General features: G+C 54.1%; 1 protein-coding gene across 2 annotated transcripts; it reads left to right on the plus strand.

The window, feature by feature from the left end:
• The first annotated feature begins 76 nt into the window (after positions 1 to 76).
• On the plus strand, positions 77 to 8,831 carry CPLANE2 (ciliogenesis and planar polarity effector complex subunit 2). 2 transcript variants are annotated; one of them, XM_011726917.2, is made up of 6 exons: positions 88 to 626; positions 3,001 to 3,269; positions 3,475 to 3,627; positions 4,247 to 4,371; positions 4,620 to 4,756; positions 4,969 to 8,831. In XM_011726917.2, the coding sequence occupies exons 2-6, from the start codon at positions 3,134 to 3,136 to the stop codon at positions 5,216 to 5,218; spliced, it is 801 nt and encodes a 266-aa protein (XP_011725219.1). In that variant the 5' UTR covers positions 88 to 626; positions 3,001 to 3,133; the 3' UTR covers positions 5,219 to 8,831. The 2 variants fall into 2 exon arrangements, with proteins under 2 accessions (XP_070956075.1, XP_011725219.1); XM_071099974.1 differs by lacking the exon at positions 3,001 to 3,269 and having other exon boundaries at positions 77 to 626; positions 4,969 to 8,827.
• The last annotated feature ends 10,097 nt before the right edge of the window (positions 8,832 to 18,928 follow it).

The raw sequence follows: 18,928 nt of genomic DNA on the forward strand, positions 1-18,928 counted from the left end.
CCGGAACCCGCCCAATCCAGCCTCCGGCGTCTCCATGGCAACAACCTCTGCACATGCGCCGCGAGCACCGGCGCCTGAGCTGCCAGCACGGGCAGAAGCCGGACGCAGGCGGGGCGGAAGCGGGCCTGGCGGGCTGGGGCGATGGGCGCGCGGGTGGGCGTTTAAAGGGGCCTTCGGCACCCAGGTTGTTTCGCCGCCGGGAATGCTGACGGTGAGGGCTAGGTAGCCCCGGGAGTTGGGATCTAGAAGGTAGAGGAGAAGCAGGGCTGTCTGACCCCCGGAGGTGACAAGGGGAGAGGGGCTGGGTAAATACCTTCGCTAGGCAGTAATGGGATGACTATCCCCAGGGAGCACTGCGGAGGAGAGAGGCAACTGAGGGACTGCACTTTCTGGTACCCACCGGGAGAGTCAGCAGTTAAGAGGGATCATAGGCCCGGCTTGGTACGGTCACCCCCCTTCGCACTCCCTGGTCTCAGCATTCTGCCACTTCCCTACCCCGTCGCGGTGCCCAGCCATGGCCAGACCTCCCGTGCCCGGTTCGGTGGTTGTCCCAAACTGGCACGAAAGTGCTGAGGGCAAGGAGTACCTGGCTTGCATTCTGCGCAAGAACCGCCGGCGGGTGTTTGGTAAGTGCCTCCCCCTTTCCTCCAGCCCGCCACTTGTCTCTCCCTGCCAGTGTCACCTGTTGCTCTCTGAAGAGAGCAGAGAGGCAGGGCAGTGAGGGCCTGCTGCAGTCTTCAGCCTGGGGGACTGAAAGCCCTACCTCTGGGACCCCCCACCCCTAAGTCTCCTTAGAGCTAATTCCCTCGTCAGAGCCAGGAACATGGAAACAGCAGAAACCCTGCCAGCAACCACTGTCACCAGAGATGCAGTTGATTGAGCTCTCCGCTGCTGCCAGGCCCTCTGTTGGGCTCGTTACACAGTGCACGCCCATTTAACCTCTCAACAGCACATGGTACAGACTTGGCTAATATCACACCCTAATAGAGGTGAGCCTCTTCCATGTCCTGCTGTCTCTAGGATGAGACACTGGTGTTCCCCATCACTGAACTGCCTGGGTGAGTCAGTTCAGTGAAACTCAGGCAGGGCCCGGCTGACAGGCCGGCAAAGGTGCCTGGAATCAGCTGTGGAGTACAGTTCTGGGCAGGAGAAGCAAGGTGCCAGAAAGCTTAAGACCAGAGAGTGAGATAGCTAGAACCAAAATTTGTGAATAAGTCAACTGTTTAAAAAAAAATTACACTAGATTCAAAATACGACCCTCACGCCTGTAATCCCAGCACTTTGGGAGGCCAAGGTGGGCAGATCACCTGAGGTCAGGAGTTCAAGACCAGCCTGGACAACATGGTGAAACCCTGTCTTTACTAAAAATACAAAAATTAGCCGGGCATGGTGGTGCGCATCTATAATCCCAGCTACTCGGGAGGCTGAGGCAGGTGAATCACTTGAACCCAGGAGGCGGAGGTTGCAGTGACCCTAGGTCCAGCCATTGCATTCTAGCCTGGGTGACAAAAGCGAAACTCCATTTCAAAAGAAAAAAAAAACAAACCCTTGATTATGGCCACTGTCCCTTTAATCCCATGACGGCTGGTAACACTGTATTTGGGGTTACACATACCCAGGTAAGTGACCCAGGCTCCACCACTGCTAGCTGTATAACTGGGGATAAGTGAACTCTAGCCTAAAGTCCCACTTCTGTAAAATGGGGATAATCACAGTATTTATCCCATAGAGGTCCTGGGGAAATTGATAAAGAGTGTGTTTGTAACATACTGAGCAGGGTCTGGCATACAGTGGGTGTTCACTGAAGGTTGGTTGTTATTGTATTTATTTTGCATTTAGTTGTGTTGAGTGGAAAAGAATTGAGTGAAGGTTGAGCTGATTTTCTGGGGACATCATAGAATCCACTGACCATATTATCTATGCCACAGATAGGATCAAACAGCCATAACTTAGAGGAATGGCAGTGATGGCTTTTAATTTTTGTGTTTTTACTTTAACCACAGACATTTGGGTTTTTTTCTTTTTTTTAACAGCTGGGTTTATGCACCCGAATGTATCATTCAGTGGTTGTCATGCAGGCCCCACAAGAAACAGCTAGTTGAGAGCAGCTAGTAAATAAATATCAACAGACTGACTATAATCACTTAGGCCAGTCTCTTTGTATCCCAGACTTCTGTAAAACTGGGTTGAGTATTAAGAGCCACAGATGGGGCTGGGCACAGTGTCTCACACCTGTAATCCCAGCACTTTGGAAGGCTGAGGCAGGCAGATCACCTGAGGTTGGGAGTTTGAGATCAGCCTGACCAACATGGAGAAACCCCCTGGCTACAAAATTAGCCAGGCATGGTGGCGCATGCCTATAATCCCAGTTACTCGGGAGGCTGAGGCAGGAGAATCACTTGAACCCAGGAGGCTGAAGTTGCAGTGAGCTGAGATCATGCCATTGCACTCCAACCTGGGCAACAAGAGCGAAACTCCATCTCAAAAAAAAAAAAAAAGAACCACAGATGGTTGCTTAGCCCTGAAGAAGCCATTAGAAACGAGGTTGTCCTTGGCTGCGTGTGGTGGCTCGTGCCTGTAGTCCCAGTACTTTCGGATGCCAAGGTGGGAGGATTGCTTGAACCCAGGAGCTCAAGACCGGCCTGAGCAACACAGTGAGACCCCATCCCTATTAAAAATAGAAGGTAAAGAAAAAAAATAAAAATAAATAAATGAGATTGTCTAGCCCAGGATCTGATGGGGCAAGTGCAGGATTTACCCCCGTCTTAGTTCATTTTATGCTACTATAACAGAATACCACACTCTGAGTTATTTATTTATTTATATTTTTTTGAGACAAAGTTTCACTCTGTCGCCCAGGCTGGAGTGCAGTGATGTGATCTTGGCTTAGCAACTTTCACCTCCCAGGTTCAAGCAATTCTCCTGCCTCAGCCTCCCAAGAAGCTAGGATTATAGGCACACATCACCACACCCAGCTAATTTTTTGTATTTTTTTTGTAGAGATGGAGTTTCACCATGTTGGCCAGGCTGGTCTCGAACTCCTGACCTCAAGTGATGCGCCTGCCTTGGCCTCCCAAAGTGCTGGGATTACAGGTGTGAGTCACTGCGCCTGGCCTCCTCTGGGTAATTTATAATGAACAGAAGTTTATTTAGCTCATGGTTCTGGAGGCTGGGAAGTCTAAGAACATGGCAGTGGCATCTGGAAAGGGCCTTCATGCTGTGTCATCCCATGGGCAGACGGCAGAAGGGCAACAGCAAGACAGCAAGAGGTACCCAAACTGGCTTTTATAACAAACCCACTGCCCCAGTGACAACATTAATCCATTTATGAGAGCAGAACACTCGATCACCTTGTATTAGGCCCGACTTCCTAACACTGCTGCATTGGGGATTAAGTTTCCAACACATGAACTTTGGGGGACTCCTTCAAACCACAGCACCCTTCGACCCTGCCTGGCTCCCTTTTTGCCCTAGGCCTGCTTGAGCGGCCAGTGCTGCCGCCGCCTGTGTCCATCGACACTGCCAGCTATAAGATCTTTGTGTCTGGGAAGAGTGGTGTGGGCAAGACGGCGCTGGTGGCCAAGCTGGCTGGCCTGGAGGTGCCTGTGGTGCACCACGAGACCACCGGTGAGTGGGACCTCAATCCTTTGCCCATCCTGGGAGGCCCTCCTTGGGGGTGGAGGCAAGAACCTGGCCCTGGACCACACAAGCCAGGGTTGATACCCAGCTCCACCTCTTACTCTGTAGCCTTAGAAAGTCACTTCACCTCTCTGAGCCTACATGGGCTCCTTGGTCCCAAAGGAATAATTGTACCTACCCCACAGGGTTGTTGTGTGGTTGCCAACAGAGGTAGTGGTGGTAACATGCCTAGCATCAAGCTATGCTCAAGGCAGACGCTCAGGAAATGCTAATCTTGCTTTCTTGTTTCTCACCACTGGATGCTGATTGTTCCACCATGTTGAAACATCTCCCAGTGCCCTGGGCCCTTTGGGTCTCCCTGGACATAGAAACGAAACTGCTTTGCCATAGCTAGGGCTGCATCTTCCTGGTATACCAGAGTCTCCTCCAGGGCTGGTCTCTGTTTCTCCCATCAGCGAATTCTCCTGGGTCAAGGACTGGGCTGCCCTCATCAAACTGGGGACCCATCAGGGCAGGGATGTATCTCTTCTTCCTATTCCTTCCTGGCCACCTATTCCTCCACCCCCACCTCTCCCATGCTGAATGGCTGACCCTGGCTCCCCCTCAGGCATCCAGACCACCGTGGTATTTTGGCCAGCCAAGCTGCAGGCCAGCGGCCGTGTCGTCATGTTTCGTTTTGAGTTCTGGGACTGTGGAGAGTCTGCACTCAAAAAGTTCGATCATATGCTCCCGGTGAGCAGGCATGTGGGCCTGGGTGGGCTCTGCCAGGGGCTGGTTGGGTAGTAGTGAGCTCAAGGCACTGCTCAGAGATCTGAGCTGGCACTGGAGACTGAGTCCCAGCCCATGCTTGTCCTAGGACCAGCCGCTCCGTGCCCTGGGCCTCAGTTTCCCAATCTGTGAAAGGAGGGATTATTCCTGATTCTTCTCAGGGCCTTGCAGTTGATGGGAGGTGATATGGTTATATGCCTCTCCATCACCAGGCTTGCATGGAGAACACAGATGCCTTCCTCTTCCTCTTCTCCTTCACTGACCGTGCCTCCTTTGAAGACCTCCCTGGACAGCTGACCCGCATAGCAGGTGAGGCCCCTGGTGTCGTCAGGATGGTCATCGGCTCCAAGTATCCTTTGGATACCCTCAGCAAGTCACGGAGCAAGGGGGTCAGGGGCCCAGCCTCTGCCCAGGCATGGAATTCAGCACCTGGGCTTTTACTTAGAGGGTACAGCATGGCTACCCCAGCTCCTGGGTGTGGGCTCCAGGGAGGAAGGAGAGGCAGGGTCTGATGGGGGGCTGTGCAGAGGCAGCCAGCCAGGCTCCTTGACCCTCCTCCAGATTTGACCAGTACATGCACACAGACGTGCCTGAGCGGGACCTCATAGCCTTTCGGCAGGCCTGGGAGCTGCCCCTGCTACGGGTGAAGAGTGTGCCAGGGCGGCGGCTGGCTGATGGGTGCACGCTGGACGGGCGGGCTGGGCTGGCTGACATTGCCCACGTACTCAACGGCCTTGCTGAGCAGCTGTGGCACCAGGACCAGGTGGCAGCTGGCCTGCTTCCCAACCCCCCAGAGAGTGCTCCTGAATGAATAAAACGAGTGGGTGCTTGTGATCCCACCCCCAACCCTCAGGTCTCGACATAGGGCCTGAGGCTGAGGCAGGAACATGGGTCCCATCTGGAAGACTAGCCAGCATGACCTGATATGGAGGATGTGGCCGGAGAGGGCCCGCCCCCGAGCAGCACTTTCCTTGCAGAATTCATGCCAGGGAGTTGGGGAACAAGGCCCTGAGCTCGAACATCTCCCACGGCCTTTCCCCCTTTGGCAGCACCCGTGGAGGGTGACTGGAAGAAGGGGTGCCTCTCAAGTGACTTCAATCAAGAGCCTTTATTGGTTGAGGTGACACCATTTGTTGTAACAGATAAACTCCGAAATCCTAGTGCTGTACTCCATGTGTTCGTTCTTGCGTAGGCCTCAGCTAGGAAGTAGGTGACAGTGGGCGTGGGGCTCTGCTCCAGGCGCTCCTACAGAGACCCAGCCCCAGAGACCCTGTCCAGCTGCCCTAGGGCATCAGCACCCAGTTAGCAGCCAGGGAGTGAATGCAGGCAGGAGGTGGCCCCCAGCTTTCTGTGGACCAGGCCCAGGGTGGCACCTCATTCTGCCCACGTTCCAGAGACCAGCACCCAGCAGTCATGTAGTCATGTGGCGCTGCGGGGGAGGCTGGGACATGGAGTCCACCTGTGAGTCCAGGAGTCAAGCCCGTCGCTCTGCAGGGCCTTTCTTTTTCTTTCTTTTTTTTTTTTTTTGGAGTCTTGCTCTGTGGCACAGGTTGGAGTACAGTGGTGTGATCTCAGCTCACTGCAACCTACACCTCCTGGTTTCAAGCGATTCTCCTACCTCAGCCTCCCGAGTAGCTGGGATTACAGTCGCCAACCACCATGCCCAGCTAATTTTTGTATTTTTAGTAGAGATGGGGTCTCACTATGTTGGCCAGGCTGGTCTCAAACTCCTGATCTCAAATAATCAGCCCGCCACAGCCTCCCAAAGTGCTGGGATTACAGGCACGAGCCACCGTGCCTGGCCTACAATGCCTTTCTTGATCATGAAGCTGTCAGACCAGGCTTAGGATAGGAGTCCTGGCAGCCCAGGGGCACCCGAAAGCAGCACCATGCAGGGTCAAGGACCATCCCAGTGGGGGTCAGAGCGTGAGCTGGCCTGAGAGGCAGCTCTGTCCCATGGGAGGCCATCAAGGACAGGAACCGGGAGGGGAGTGAGTAGGCCCAGCCTTGTGTCTTGGCCCTGCCCCATAAGCCAGAGACGCTGGTGAAAGTAGGCTTAGGAGGATGAGGGGAAGGCCCCAGGGAAAGGGGCCTTTATACGATCCCCTCCAATGAGCCCCTGCCCAGCCCCATAGATGAACCCCTGGGCTGAGGCCGGGCCTGCATCTGGCTCAAAGCAGAGTGTCCCCAAAGCCAGCTGACTCTTGGAACTCTGCAGCTCTGCCCAGGCCCCACTCACACAGTATGACCTGTGCTCACACACACCTGCGCTAGGACGAAAGCACTTTCCACGCCTGCCTGCTGGCACACACAGGAGGTCCAGACTCACCTGTCCTGATGCCTGCACCCAAGCACACTGCTCACATGCCCATCCACACTGCCAGCCTGTCCTCCCTGGGTACTGCCACCTACGTTTGTCAACCCTTCCAGGGTCTGGGCCAGAGGAAGGACTGATTCCAGCACCTTCTCACCGCTGACTAAGGCTTAGAGCTCAGGCCCTGCACTTACCCACACCCCAAGAAGGAATGTCCCTGGACGGGACCCCAGCCTCAGAGCCTGCAGGCCGGCTCCCACTCCTGCAGCCCTCAGCCCTGCTTCCAGGTGGATCTATCCACGTCCCCCTCTGTCCTTAACTCCAGGAGACCTTAGCTCACCTGAGCAGCAATGTAGTGGAGGGTAGGGCCCAGAAGGCAGCCCCAGGCCTGACTGTGGGCCTCCAGCTACAGGCATTTGTGCTTAGGAACCGCCTACCCCACATCCCAGCCGGTCATCTCTGGGCATAAACCCCACCCCCGGAAAGGAGGCTTCCTGTCCCTCTTGGGCACCAGCTCAGCCAAAAGCCAGAAAGCTGTCTGGAGCATAACCTGATCCCCCCTCCCCGCCCCGCATGGCGAGGCAGGGCAGTCTCCTGGCTGGCACTGCTCTGGTCAGAGAATTGACCCCTCATCCACCTTTACACCAAACAAGAGGTGTCTCCCTGGGTGAGGACAAAGTGGGGAGGGCAACAGGGCTGGGGCTTAGAGCCCCTCCACCAGCCATCCAGGGCTGCCTTCTCAGCTCCTCCCAGCACAGCCCCGGTGCCACTTTAGTATTTAGTAGGCCATCCCGGGGTCTCCATCACCACAGTGCAGAACTGGAAGCCACAATGCTTTGAATAGTCGACGCCTGTGCCTCCTGGGAGGTCTCTGGGCAGCCCTGTGGAGAGTGGATGAGAGGAGAGTGTGTTCTCACATGCACATGTTCAGGCTGATGGCATGGGACTGTGACCTGTCCGGTCACACAGGGCCTCAAACTCCAAGGAGCCCCACACCTGGTTTAATGCTCTGCCATTGCCCTCTTGCTGATGCCCTTCTTATTTTTTTAGAGACAGGGTCTTGCTGTGTCGCCCAGGCTGGAGTGCAGTGGCCCAATCATCACTCACTGCAGCCTCGAACTCTGGGAGAACTCCCCATTTCTCCCCAGCTTCGGAAGTAGCTCCCACCATACCCAGCTAATGTTAAAACTTTTTTGAGAGACAAGGTCTCGCTATATTGCCCAGGCTGGTCTCAACCTTCTGGGCTCCACTGGGTACAGTGGCTCACGCCTGTAATCCCAGCACTTTAGGAGGCCGAGGTGGGCGGATCACCTGAGGTCGGGAGTTCAAGACCAACCTGGCAAACATGGTGAAACCTCGTCTCTACTAAAAATACAAAAATTAGCTGGGTGTGGTGGCAAGTGCCTGTAATCCCAGCTACTCAGGAGGCTGAGGCAGGAGAATCGCTTAAACCCAGGAGGCGGAGGTTGCAGTGAGCCAAGATTGCACCACTGCACTTCAACCTGGGCAACAGAGTGAGACTCTGTCTCAAAAAAACAAAACAAAACAAACAACAAAAAATGAGCTGGAGGAGCGGGTTGGAGGCCCTTCCACCTCTGGAACACTGGTGGGTGGGGAGAAGCAGGGGAGCTGGTGTTCAGCTCTATTCTATAAAGAAGGGGTGGATCCTGAGAGGCAAGGGGTGGGACTGAGGCCTTGTTAGGGGTGGTCCAGAAGGAGGTTGAAGGGGAAGTGCGTGACCTTGGAAGTCCTCTGTAATTCTCTTTTGCTCAGTTGACACATCTGTAAAATGGAGATAGCAGCACTCACTTATTTGAGTTGTGAGAAGTAAATGCATGTGAAATGTTTAGCACGTGCCGGGCACCAAGTTAAGAGCCCAATAAATGTTGGCTGTTATCATCGTCCTTGTTATTACAGTAGCAGCGGCGGTTCTGGTCTGAGAGCAGGTGGAGGGGAGGAAGAAGCATCCCAGATCGCGCTAACAGCGCCTCTATTGTTACACTTCAGATTTAGTCAGGGGTGCGGGGAGGGACGGGTGGCCCAACTGGGCCAAATGAGAAGCTTCTGGCACCTGCAACTGTGCCCCATCCCCTCACCTTCACCCCTATGCCTGCTGCACCCAGGACGGCAATGACGCCACCGACAGGAACCGGGACGACAACTGCATCTCGCGCCCTGCGGCAGCATTTATGTCCTGGACTCCAGGAGTAACATTTTCCGAGACAGGAAAACCTACATTGGTGAGACTTGGGCCAGACAGGACTCTTGTCCCACCTCACCCACGAGGCCCGAGTGACCAGGCCACAGGCTCTCCCTTAAACCTCCTTTCCCTTCCCGGAGGAATCCTGCAGCGTCTCTTGTCTTTTTCTTGCAATGGGCAGTTCCTTCCTCGAACTAACCCTAATACCTTTTGCTACAAACTCAAATTTCCTTTAATTTTGGCCTAAGTACTAGGGACTGATGAACTCAGATCCTTTCCACCCAGATAAAAGTGGGGCCCGGCGCGGTGGCTCAAGCCTGTAATCCCAGCACTTTGGTAGGCCGAGGCGGGCGGATCACGAGGTCAGGAAGTCGAGACCATCCTGGCTAACACGGTGAAACCCGGTCTCTACTAAAAATACAAAAAATTAGCCGGGCGTGGTGGTGCGCGCCTGTAGTCCCAGCTACTCGGAGGCTGAGGCAGGAGAGTGGCGTGAACCCGGGAGGCGGAGCTTGCAGTGAGCCGATATGGCGCCACTGCACTCCAGCCTGGGCGACAAAGCGAGACTCCGTCTCAAAAAATAATAATAATAATAATAAAAAAGTGGGACAGAGCGGGAGCGGGGTCAGACCGCTCCTAACTGTCCCCCTGACCCCGCGATGGGACAGACTTCGTGCTCGCCTGGGAGGAGAAGCTGCGACTCCCGCGGCGGCGGGAGAGAGGCGACTCAGGCTGCGGCGATGGCGCAAGAATTTTCAGCGGAACCTGGAGGAGGTGAGCGCAGAGCCGACGGACTGCAGGTCCCGAGGCCGGGCGCAGACGCCCCTGGCCAGCTCTGAGACCAGCACAAGCGGCTTCAGCAGCTCATCTGTCAAATGGGTTTGGCTGTAGTGTCAGCCCTATGCAGGGGCTGTGACGATTACACGGACGAAGGGTGTAAAACGCTCAGGCCAGGGCCTGGCACATTGGAGGCGACCAAGAAAGGGGCAAGATCAGTCACTATACGACGCGGCCCACCCGGCGTCTGTCTCCGCGTTTGAAAAACCAGGGTGTTCGTTTTCCTCATTTGAAATTTAAACGAGGAAACGCGTGTCAAAGCACTTTTGAAGGCAGAAAGGACCGACGCGAAAAATGGGACCTGGCCGGGCGCGGTGGCTCACGCCTGTAATCCCAGCACTTTGGGAGGCCAAGGCGGAGGGATCAGCTGAGGTCCGGAGTTCGAGACCCTGGCCAATACGGTGAAACCCCTTCTCTACTAAAAATACAAAAATTAGCCGATCCCAGCTCTTGGGAGGCTGGGACAGGAGAATCGCTTGAATCCGGGAGGCGGAGGTTGTGGTGAGTCGAGATCGCGCCACTGCACTCCAGCTTGAGCAACAGAGCGAGATTTTGTCTCAGGAAAAAAAAAAAAAAAGGGGATCTGTCACCTCCCGGGACCGTGAGGGGAGGGGCTTAGGGGTCTTTCCCTCTCCTGGGAAAGCAGCCCAGGAGAGCAGCCCCGCGTAGCGCCGCACCATTTGCCGAGCTGAGCGCGCCTGGGAGCCGCTGTGCTACAACGAGGAACTGAGCCTGCGCGCGCCGCCGCAGGTAGAAGGGCGGGACGGGTCCGCCCGGGGCAGCGTCTCCTCAGGGGCCCTAACCCTGTCCTTGACCCCAGGCCCGGCCCAGCCCCTACTCTGAGGGCTCGGGGGGGAGCCACAACGGCGCCTGCGCCTGCGCAACCCTCTGCAGCAGAAGGTGCGCAGCCGGCGGTAGGACACGTGCGCCTTCCGCAGCTCGGAGCCGGGCAAGTGAGACCGGGTGGCGCCTCGAGTGGGCGAGGTCTGTCCGCGGAGGGGCAGGAGCCAGTAGAAGCCTTAGCGTAGCCAAGGCTGATTTGCCCCTCCTCCGGGTGCCTCAGAGGCAACTCCCGCGTCACTCGCTTTAGGTCTCCGACTCTGTCCTTTCCGCAAACTGGAGCCCCGGCCCTGCCCACTATCCCTGATTCCTACCTGTTCAATCCGATCTGGTGCTCACCTGACTGGAACACACGCAGCCCAGGCTGCGCTCTGTGGGCAGAAGAGCTCTCTGCCAATGGCAGCTGGCGTGTCTCACCTGCCTGTCTGCAACGGAGAGGCTCTGGACTGGTATTAGGTTTCAGATCGGGCTGAGGGCTGGGCTTCTGACCCCTGTTCCTCTCACAGATTCCTGGGCAGCGATTCCCATGACTCCTACTTCTCCTACATGTGGAGGCACTGAGTGGTGAGACGGCTGCTTGGGGCGAGTCCAGCTGGGACCTTAAGCGGGCAGTTGACACCAGGACTCCCCTGGCAAGTGGCAGAAATCCTGGCCCGCACAATCTCCGGGAAGAAGAAACATACAGAGATGGCCATCGCCCACCTGCTGGCAGAGGGTGTCTACACTGCAGCCTTCCCACAGCATGAGGAAGAGATGTCCCAAGCTCAGATCTCTCCCAGGCCTGACAGCATGGCAGCAGTGGCTGGGGCATCTGGAGAGCACTCTCAAACCTCCCTGCAGCTCTGCCTCCTTTTGTCCTCCTAGGGCCCCTTTGAACTGCCTGGGTACCAGGTACCCGGTTCAGATCTCAACTCTCGCCAATTGCTGTACCCATACTGGGCTTGCTGGGGATACTGGCACAAGTACAAGCCCCTGGACTACGTATGAGAGTACTTTGGGGAGAAGGTGGTCATCCATTTTGCCTGGCTAGGTGAGTCTGGCGCTGGGGTGGGGTCTGGGAGTGGGGCTTGAGTGCAGAGATGGGGGTTCATGAGCTTTCTCTTACCCTTCAGGTTTCTACATGGCCTGTCTGCTGCCTGTCACTCTGGTGGGCACCCTGCTCTTTATCTCTGGACTTGTCACCGTGGGGACCAACACACCAGTGTGGATGGCTGCGGAAGGGTTGGGGGATGGGCTGGATGGGCCAGGTTGTCTGCCTGGTTGAGGATAGGCCTTCCCAGGATAGGCACCCTCTGCTCCTAGAGAGGAGATCTGTGCCAGTGGGGGTGCCACTCTGTGATACCTGTGCCATGCGGAATATTTCCAGGATCTGCCCCATGGCCAAGGTGAGCCAGGGAAAGGGGAAAAAATAACAGGTAGGTATTTTGGACCCAACCTGGGTCTGGATGCTGGCCCTACCTTGTGCCCTCTCTCCCCTCCTCACAGCTGAGCTGCCTCTTTGACCACCCGGGAACTGTGTTCTTCAGTATCTTCATGTCCTTCTGGGCCATGGCCTTCCTGGAGCACTGGAAGCAGGGAGTGCCACCTTGGCCCACCACTGGGACTGCAGCGACTTCCAGGACCACGAGGTGATGCCCAGCTCAGCCCTCCAGGCCACAGCCACACTTCCCAGAGTTCTCAGAGGCCAGAAAGTGTACTGGGAAGAGCTCAGACTTTGGAGTCCAACATCCCGGGATCCAAATCTGGCTTCTCCTCACACTTTTCCCGGGTCACTTTCCACCCTCCCCTGACATCAGGATGCTATAGGCTTGGTGAGGTGAAACATTGGGAGTATTTGTATAATAAGCTGGACCTTGGAAAGAGACCCTCCCCAGAACCGAGAAGGAGAAAACATTCCACCTACCCACCCACCCATCCAGCTACCTACCTGTGTATCCAAACATCTAATCATTGATCCTGAGTTCGCTTCTCCCTACCTCCCCTGCCACACCCCAGCTCTCCCCACTCCAGTCCAAGTCACCATTTCCTCTTTCCTGGACCACTGCAGTGACCTCCCAACAGGTCTCCTTGCCCCACTTAATTCATTCTCAGCTGCCAGTACGGTGACATTCTGTGTTACCTTCCTCAAAGCTTTCCAGGACAGTCTCATTTGAGACGTACCTGGGAAATCATCCAAACCCCTCACAGTGGCCTACAAGGCCCTGTACCATCTGGCCTGTGTCTGGTTCTCCCCAGCTGGCTCCACCAGATCCTTAAATAGGTCAAGTTCATTTCTACCCAGGAGCCTTGGCATTGGCTATATTGGCTATGCTCTGCCAGAATCCTCTTCCTTCAACTTGTTGTTGTTGTTGTTGTTGTTGTTGTTGTTGTTTTTGAGATGGAGTCTCACCCTGTTGCCTAGGCTGGAGTGCAGTGGTGCAATCTCAGTTGACTGCAGCCTCTACCTCCCAGGTTCAAATTATTCTCCTGCCTCAGCCTCCCGAGTAGCTGGGATTACAGGTGTGTGCCACCACACCTGGCTAATTTTTGTATTTTTAGTAGAGATGGAGTTTCACCATGTTGGCCAGGCTCGTCTCGAACACCTGACCTCAGGCGATCTGCCTGGCTTAACCTCCCAAAGTGCTGGGATTACAGACAGACAGGAGCCACCACGCCCAGTCCCTTCAGATTTTATATGGCCTATTCCTTGTCATTCAAGTCTCAAATGTTTCCTTCCTAGAGAGGTCTTCCCTGATCACTAATCCGGAGAGGCTCTCTGTCACGGTTTTAATTTAATCGCAGTATTCATCACTATATTTTATGATTTATTTGTTTATTATCTGTCTTCTCCCACTGGCATGTGAGCTCCATGAGAGCAGAGACCTTGTGTGTGATGTTGCCTGCTGTACCCCTGTGCCCAGAATAGTCTCTAGCATATAGAAGATGCTCAATAAATGTTTGTTGAGTGAATCTGTGAATAATCTATCTTCTGCCTACCCATTTGTCCAGCCATCCATCACTTTATCCATTCAACAGGGTTATAGGAAGATAGAAAACCAGAGAAGGTATTTTAACAGGGATAATTTAACATAAGGTATTGGTTAAACAGGTGCTGGGGGACTGAAAAAGCAGAAATGGAACACTAAGACAATGAAGTAAATGTCAATGGTACCCTTTGGATAGTGCAGTACACAACTCAGGTGACTCTCAAGAGTGGCCCTGGCCCAGGCACAGTGGCTCACACCTGTAATTGCAGCACTTTGGGTAGCTGAGGCAGGAGGATCACTTGAGCCCAGGAATTCAAGATCAGCCTTAGCAACACAGTGAGACTTTCCCTCTACTAAAAAATAAAAAATTAGCTGGGTGCAGTGGCATGCCCCTGTAGTCCCAGTTACTCAGTAGGCTGAGGCAGGAGAATCACTTGGGGCCAGGAGTTTGGGGCTGCTGTGAGCTATGATTGTGCCACTGCACTCCAGCCTGGGTGACACAGCAAGACCTTGTCTCTGAAAAATATATTAAAATTAAATTAAAATTAAAATTGACCATGCACGGTGGGTGATGCCTATAATCCCAGCACTTTGAGAGGCTGAAACAAGCAGATCACTTGAGGCTAGGAGTTTAAGACCAGCCTGGCCAACTTGGCAAAACTCCATCTCTACTAAAAATACAAAAATTAGCCCCGGCCAGGCGCAGTGGCTCACACCTGTAATCCCAGCACTTTGGGAGGCTGAGGCGGGTGGATCACGAGGTCAAGAGATTGAGACCAGCCTGACCAACAGAGTGAAACCTCATCTCTATTAAAAATACAAAAATTAGCTGGGTGTGGTGGTGCACACCTGTAATCCCAGCTACTCGGGAGGCTGAGGCAGGAGAATTGTTTGAATCTGGGAGGGGGAGGTTGCAGTGTGCCAAGATCACGCCACTGTACTCCAGCCCAGGGGACAGAGTGAGACTGTCTCAAAAAAAAGAAAAGAAAAAGAGTGGCCCTGCCTTTGCACCCACTGTTCCCTCCCCAGAAAGCTTCTCTCTACTGTTCCTTTAGCACCTTTTCACCTTTTGGGTCATAGCTAAAGTGTCATTTCTTTTTTTTTTTTTTTTTTTTTTTTTGAGACGGAGTCTCGGTCTGTTGCCCAGGCTGGAGTGCAGTGGCCGGATCTCAGCTCACTGCAAGCTCCGCCTCCCGGGTTCACGCCATTCTCCTGCCTCAGCCTCCCGAGTAGCTGGGACTACAGGCACCCGCCGCCTCGCCCGGCTAGTTTTTTGTATTTTTTAGTAGAGACGGGGTTTCACTGGGTTAGCCAGGATGGTCTCGATCTCCTGACCTCGTGATCCGCCGGTCTCGGCCTCCCAAAGTGCTGGGATTACAGGCTTGAGCCACCGCGCCCGGCCGAGTGTCATTTCTTCAGAGTGACCATCTATGAAAAAAATTTCCTTCATAGGATATATACATATATGTTCCCCAGTTTGTTCACTATGGCATGTTCAATATCTATTGCACAGTGGTACACAGTTAATAGTTATTGACTAAACTAATAAATTTATCCATTTATCCACCCATCTACCCATCCCACTCATCCACCCATCCCACTCATCCATTCATCCATTTTTCCCCATGTTCATCAACCATCCCACCAGACTTTTATCTGCTCACCCACGTAGCCATCCGTCCATCCCTCCACCCACCTGCCTACCTACCCACTTTCTTGTGAATAAACTATAGAGATTTACTGAGTGCTTGCCCAGTTTACCCACCCATTTGTCAGCCTACTGCCTGCTCACTCATCAGTCTATGTAGCCCTTTTCCACATGTCCACCCATTTGCTGTTTACTTCTTCGTCTACCCACCCATCCATGTAGCCATCCATCCACAGGCTTTTAACCATGCCCTGGGGAAAAAGGCCCTGCAAAACCAAAAATGAATTAGAACCCATTCCTGTACTTCCAGAGCACCCTCTGCAGTCATGAAAAGGTGGGGGGCTTCCCCTATCCTAGGATCATGCCACCAGCCTCTTGGCCCTAGGATGCACATTTCTGTTGCCCCCTGTGATGGGAGTGCCCGCATCTAGAGTTTGCTGCCCTGGCCCTGCAGATGATCCAGAACCCAGTGACAGACTTGAAGGAGCTCTACTTCCCACCCCACAGCTGCCTTTCCCACCTACTCACCAGCTCTGCAGCCATCCTCACTGTGGTGAGGGGACACTGAGCCTTTGCTCTGGAAGGACTGGCCCCTCCAGGGTGGGTGGACTGGAACACTGGCTGTCCACTCTCCAGCTCTGACAGCCCTCTCTCCCCGCTCTCAGCTTTGCGTTGTGATGATTTTCCCTGTGTCTGTCATAATTTGTTTGTTTGTTTGTTTGTTTTTAAGACAGAGTCTCGCTCTGTCACCCAGGCTAGAGTGCAGTGGCGCAATCTCGCCTCACTGCAAGCTCCACCTCCTGAGTTCACGCCATTGTCCTGCCTCAGCCTCCCGAGTAGCTGGGACTACAGGCGCCCGCCACCACGCCCAGCTAATTTTTTGTATTTTTAGTAGAGACGGGGTTTCACTGTGTTAGCCAGGGTTGTCTCGATCTCCTGACCTCATGATCCTCCCGCCTTGGCCTCCCAAAGTACTAGGATTACAGGTGTGAGCCACTGCACCTGGCTTGTCTGTCATAATTTACCATGGCATTATCAGCATTGCAATGTTCCACACTGGCAACTCTGTGCTCAGGACCCAAGTGAATGTCCTTTGGGGCAATGGAGGGTGGGAGCACTGTTCCAGGCTCCAGACCTAATGTGGGCATCTTCAGGTTTTTTTAATCCCACCACATGGGTGGCTCCAGGTAATGGCCCATCACTCTGCCTAGGCTGGCAACATTGCCAACATCAGCAGCACTGTGCTCAACCAGGTACTGGTCTTCCTCTTTTTTTTTTTTTTTTTTTGAGACAGAGTCTCATTCTGTCACCCAGACTGGAGTGCAGTGGTGCCATCTCGGCTCACTGCAAGCTCCACCTCCTGGGTTCATGCCATTCTCTTGACTCAGCCTCCCAAATAGCTGGGACTACAAGCACCTGCCACCACGCCCAGCTAATTTTTGTATTTTTAGTAGAGATGGGGTTTCACCATGTGGGTCAGGCTGGTCTCAAACTCCTGACCTCAGGTGATCCACCCACCTCGGCCTCCCAAAGTGCTGGGATTACAGGTGTGAACCACCACGCCTGGCCTGGTCTTCCTCTAAAACCAGGTCTACACCACACTGGCTGACTCACCAGATGGAGTAAGTGAAGGTAATGAGTTGCAGGGCTATCTTTGTGTCATCTGGGAACTGGGAGTCTGGTGTCTGCAGTCACCCTCAAGTGAGAGTGGCCAGGGACACATGGCTGACATTAGGGGTTGGTAGGTTAAGGACAGGAGCATAGCGGCTGACCTGATGGACTATGCCTGCCCCCTTGCGCCCAGTAGAATTCCGACCAGCTCTGCCCTTTGTCCAGAGATGCATAGAATCCAGACCCTCCATGAAAATGCCTTCACTTTCATTTTCAGTTTGTCAATTTCTATTCTTCGCCCTTCTACATGGCATTCTTCAAAGGCAGGTGAGGACCACTCCCCAAACCCCAGCCTTGGGGCTGTTGCTTCCCAAGGAAGCAGCCCAGCAAAGCAGCAGCACCCTTTGGACTCCAGATTTGTCCCTACCCAGGTCTTGCTATTGATCTTAAAGCTGGTTTTTGATTTCCCTGGGCTAGAGTCTTACCGACTGTAATTTCCGGGCCCATCATTGCACAACTGTGCAAATCTAACACCTGCATTCAGTCTGCCCTTCAGCCCTCACTGGGTCGCCCCAAGCCTGACAATGCCACCTCCCAATGCTGCAGTTTGACTTCATCACCATCTTTTGGGAGCCTTCCTGCTGTGCACCCTTGGTTGGATGCGAGGGACACAGAAATGAATCAGAGCTGGTCCTTTTCCCTAGGAGCATCCAGTCTTTAATGAGATCTGGTTAAGAGTCATAAAGTGCTGGACTCTCAGGAGGTGCTGTTATAGTGTAATTGCCATTGTCATTGAAGGATGATCACCAAAAGAGCCCACTCCCCAGCACAATGACTCCATCTTCCTGGGCCACAGATGCCGCATTGGCTGATCGTAGGTTGAGCAGTAGGTTTAGGCCACGGTCCCAGCAGACCCCTGGGGCCTAGTAGGGTAGGCAAGGCCTCCCATCAGCTCTGTCAGCAGGGTTATCTCTCAATTCAGGGGGCAGCCAGAGGATTAGGAGCAGAGTAGGGAGATGGGGTCAGCCTCAGCATGGAGTTTAGCTGCAGCCTGGCTCCAGAGAGGGAGAGCACATTACCCACAGATGCAGGGGCCCTTAGGTTTGTGGGGTACCCCGGTCAGTATGGCACATTGCTCGGCATGCAGAGTGAGGATGTGATTATGTACCTCTGGGTTGCTAGCTCTTGGGGTTAGTGGGTAGTCCTCACAACCTCAGGTCTGGCAGGGGTAGGATCTGCCTCTGGGGCCTCCAAAGTGGGTAGGAGGAGCAGGTGGCCAACTTTGTGCACCAGCAAGGAGGTGGGGTAACCCCTATGCAGCCCCAAAGCCCTGAGTAAGGTGCTCTGTGCCTGCCAACAACAGCGCGGCCCTGGTGGCTGCCACATCGAGGTCACCCAACAGCTCATCATCCTCATGGTGGGCAAACAGCTGCTCAGCCACATGGAAGAGTTCGCTGTGCTGTGAGTGGTGGGGGGAGAATGGGGGACAGGGCTGGGCCTCATCAGGCCATTTGGAGGGCTTTTATAAGAGCAGAGCAGAAAACCTCTTTCTTGGGACAGAAGATACAGACACAAGTCCTAGCCCTGCTTATTGTGAGCTGCATGGCTTTGTGTCTCTCTGGGCCTCAGTTTCCTCATCTATACAATGGGGACAATAATAACTCTCCAAGAGAGCTGAGGGGATTATGAGGCGTTCAACAGGAAAGAGCTTTGCTAATGGAGCTTTTCTATTACTGTTTTTTTCAGGGGGCAGTGATATTCCAGAGACCAAGAATGGCTACGTGGGAAGCACAGAGTTGAGAGTACTGGACTCCTGTCTAACAGATTGGATTTGAACACTGGCTCCACCACTCACAATTTGGGGAGCCTGGGGCAAGTTCTCCAGGTGTGTTTCCTCATCAGTAAAGTGGAAATCATCATGGTGCCTGCCTCTAAGGGGTGCTGGTGATAGAAGTGGCAGTTCCTAGAGCAAGGTCCTGTTATGACCATTATCTGGTTTCCCTGCCTCCTGCCCCCAGGAAGCTGAAGGCTTGGTGGCAGAAGTGGCAGCTGGCAGGGCAGAGGGACACCCAGGTCGGGCAGCAGCTGCAGCGCTGGGAGGAGGA

The sequence above is a fragment of the Macaca nemestrina genome, chromosome 1 (genome assembly GCF_043159975.1).
Source record: "Macaca nemestrina isolate mMacNem1 chromosome 1, mMacNem.hap1, whole genome shotgun sequence".
Taxonomy (NCBI): domain Eukaryota; kingdom Metazoa; phylum Chordata; class Mammalia; order Primates; family Cercopithecidae; genus Macaca; species Macaca nemestrina.

Bases quoted from the DNA above. Each gene is read 5' to 3' on its own strand.
- CPLANE2 (XM_011726917.2), top strand. From the start codon at position 3,134: ATGAACAGAAGTTTATTTAGCTCATGGTTCTGGAGGCTGGGAAGTCTA. The intron at 3,628-4,246 runs GTGAGTGGGACC...GCTCCCCCTCAG, and splicing joins GGTGCACCACGAGACCACCG to GCATCCAGACCACCGTGGTA. The intron at 4,757-4,968 runs GTATCCTTTGGA...ACCCTCCTCCAG, and splicing joins AGGATGGTCATCGGCTCCAA to ATTTGACCAGTACATGCACA.